Raw genomic sequence first — 3,370 nt, forward strand, 5'->3', positions numbered from 1 at the left:
ATGAAATACGTTGGCGATGGGCCCCTTATGGCGCCCGCCCCAGGAAGCTGAGAACCCGCATCACCTCCTCATTGGATGTGTATTCTTTCAGATCTCATGGCAAAAGATTTTGGCTTCGAGCCGTCTCACCATCCACCCCGGTGACGACGAAGTTGGCTTCTTCAACTGGTGGTCAGGGGACACAAACATGCCCCCCTGCCCACGCAAAGGTTGGCCTGCCTGAACGTCCTCACTGCTTCGGAAATCTGGAACACCACAACGCTGTCATCTTCGATGGAGTGCATCCTCCCTCAGCCAGTCTCATCCACGACATGAAGGAAGAGGCGTGCAAATGGGCTCGTGCTGGTGCCAAAGGGCTAGATATATAGGATTTTACATGCAACCCGAGCTTTAGTTTCTGGGGCTGAGCACCCCCCCCCCCCCCCCCCCCCCCCCCCTTCTCCCTCTGCTCAACTCGCACTCTTCCTTCTAGGGAAGAGGATGTTTCTAGGCCTATGTGTGTGTACGTTGGTTGAGAGTTGCACCTTATACTTTCTATCATCTATCAATAAAAAGATACACATACAACATATTCATGAAAAAAGTGCTTATTTTAGTCCATACAAGACTTTATCAACTTTGTACACATGATGTATCTTCAAAATCTCTAGTGGTTGTCTCGTGTACACATCCTCTTCTAGAACAATATGTAGAAACACAATCTGCAAATCTTGTTGGTATCGTGGCTTTACGACAGACCATTGCCGAGGTGGATATGGACAAGCTTTGGAGCAGATCATTAGGGTTGGTGAATAAATGATTTTTACTCAATAATAAATCACACCACTACAATAAATAGTTTCACACAACCATCATCGAACGCGTGCATTTACAGTAAAGAATGAACAACCACTAATTGAGGACATGACACTTCTTCCTGATCTCTCCCTCGGCCCCGGTGAGCACGCCAACGTCACCCATCTTGATCATGGACTCGCTGAAGTCCCTGAAGAAGTCGCCGTCGAACGTGCCTGTGGCGATACGCTGGACGTAGTCCTTGGTGGTGGCGTCAAAGAGGAGCGCCGCGTCGGAGCGGAAGAGTCCCCTCCGCTTGGCGACGTGGCGGTAGTAGCTGGTATCAAAGGTCTTGAAGCTACCGGGGTCCATCTCCGACAGCATAGTGCGGTCATCAACGCTCTTACACTTGAGCCTTAGCTTGTCCGCGTACTTGCTGTCCAGAGACGGGTCGACGAGGCCAGAGGTACCGTTCTCGCTGGTGGTGTTGTAGAGCCGGTCGGCGAAGGACGGGCAGTGCGCTGCGCCGAGCGTGTGGGCGCCAGAGAGGACGACGAGGTCCTTGAGGTCGAGGCCCTTGGAGGCAAAGATCTTGGCGAGTAGAGAGACGTCGCCGGAGGCCGGGGGCAGCTCGTTGCTGGCCTCCGTGGCGCTGGACACCCTGCCGTCTCGCCTCCCCAGCGCCACTGGCCAGAAGGGTCCCTTAGCCAGCACGACAGCGTCGCGGGACATGAGGGTTAGCACGTCGGCGCAGGAGACGATACCCGGACACGCGGCCTCGAGCTTGGCCTTCACCCGCTCCACGGAGCCGAACCCTCGCAGGCTCTTGTTTGGTTTGGCGTCCTTTTCCGCCACGTTACCGTCGGTGGATTCGAGCAGGACAGAGGCATCACAACCCTGCAATTTAATTTGCGTTGCATGCACAGACATGTAAGCATACATTTGATGATCAATAGCAGCAGAAATACAAGAACATGCAAGTCATGTACCCTGACGAAGCAGTCGTGGAAATGGAGACGGAGGAGCGGGCCGGCGAGGCTGGGCGCGGCGGCGATGATCTTGGCCATCTCCTCGCGGACGATCTTCTCGGCGTCGGGGCATGTCTTGCTGTAGAAGCCGATCTCTAGATTAGCCACCGCTGCCGAGCTAGCTGCGAGAGCCAGCAGGGCCAGAGGGAGCAGCAAAGACCTGATCGCCATGGACCTTAACCAATTACAGGATCAAATTAAGCTCTAATTAATTATGTGGCTACAGACAAGAATGTTTCAAGTATCTATGTTGAGGAAATGGACGGATGGTGTGTAGATGTCCTCGCAACTCCCTGTATTTATACACATGCCGGCTGGTTACGTAGCCTTGGGTGCATGCCAACGTGTGACAAGTTGACAACCTGTTATGTGTGTACACAAGTACACATGCATGTGCTAACTAACACCTCAATACAACCGCCTCGGCTGATTCAAACGCAGCTAAACGAATAAGTCAATGCAGAAAAAAAAGGAAGAAAATAGATGCCGCTAAGGCCGTCCACTCGTTCATGATTGCCGTCCATCGTAACACGGCATGTATGTACCATTCGTCTCTGAACTAGCTAGTTTCAACGGATGTGAGGACAATTATCCAGAGGATGTTATATGCAACAAGGGAATAACCTTCTGTAGCTCCATGTGCTTGACCAATGATTTGGGTAGATTGTATACTTAATACTGTCTCTACAAGAAATTCCATGGGTGAGACTTGTTGCTTCAAGTCGAAAGCTCCTAATTCATACGCTATGGTACGCCAATTACAATCAATGCGTTCTCGCTTAGTGCGTCATTGGAAGGAACATGATTTTTCACAACAGAAATCGGATGGCCAATAAATCAGTGTAACCATGTACTAACGTGGAAGGGTTTTGCTGACCGGGCAATATTGCTGATGATAGTGTTAAGGAACGAATGCAATGAACAGTCTCATTTTATTTTATTGATGATGAGTTTACGTATTTATACTTCCCGAGGTGCATCAACAAGACGTGACGGTTACAGGAGATGGAAGGGATACGTCAGTGGGAGTGGGAAAGAGGCCAACCGCACGATTTGTTACGATAAGCAATATTACTCTTTAATTAATACTCCCTCTATAAACTAATATCAGAGCGTTTAGCGCACTAAAGTAGTGATCTAAACGCTCTTACATTAGTTTACAGAGGGAGTACATGATTAAATAAATTCTAAGACTCCATCTAATCTAAGCTTGTCTGTGTAAGTATCATCATCTTTAAAAGCTCCTCCAAAAACCCCACTAGAAAAATATGAGGACATACACGTAATATGCCATGAAAAAACTCCTTTCAAAAACCCAGTGAGAAAATAAGGAGAAAATGACATATTAGAATGCTAGTATTACAATCCTCAAAAAAGAGAATGCTTGTATTACTATTGTCTTATTAAAAACCATTTATGGGAAACAATTTAAGTAAAACTCATAATAGAAACAAGTGCAATATCAAAGACCATTTACGGGTTATCATTCATGAGTGCACTCCCCTGAACCTTGCAAATAATAATGTCATCGTGTACCAATTTCATTAACATATCTATTTGTAGAATGA

General features: G+C 48.0%; 1 protein-coding gene across 1 annotated transcript; it reads right to left on the reverse strand.

The window, feature by feature from the left end:
- Positions 1-591: 591 nt before the first annotated feature.
- On the reverse strand, positions 592-2,052 carry LOC123169347 (peroxidase 1). The gene is made up of 2 exons (XM_044587192.1): positions 1,764-2,052; positions 592-1,671 (listed from the first exon to the last, which is right to left on the reverse strand). The coding sequence occupies exons 1-2, from the start codon at positions 1,971-1,973 to the stop codon at positions 892-894; spliced, it is 990 nt and encodes a 329-aa protein (XP_044443127.1). The 5' UTR covers positions 1,974-2,052; the 3' UTR covers positions 592-891.
- Between the last annotated feature and the right edge of the window lie 1,318 nt (positions 2,053-3,370).

The sequence above is a fragment of the Triticum aestivum genome, chromosome 7D (genome assembly GCF_018294505.1).
Source record: "Triticum aestivum cultivar Chinese Spring chromosome 7D, IWGSC CS RefSeq v2.1, whole genome shotgun sequence".
Lineage (NCBI taxonomy): Eukaryota > Viridiplantae > Streptophyta > Magnoliopsida > Poales > Poaceae > Triticum > Triticum aestivum.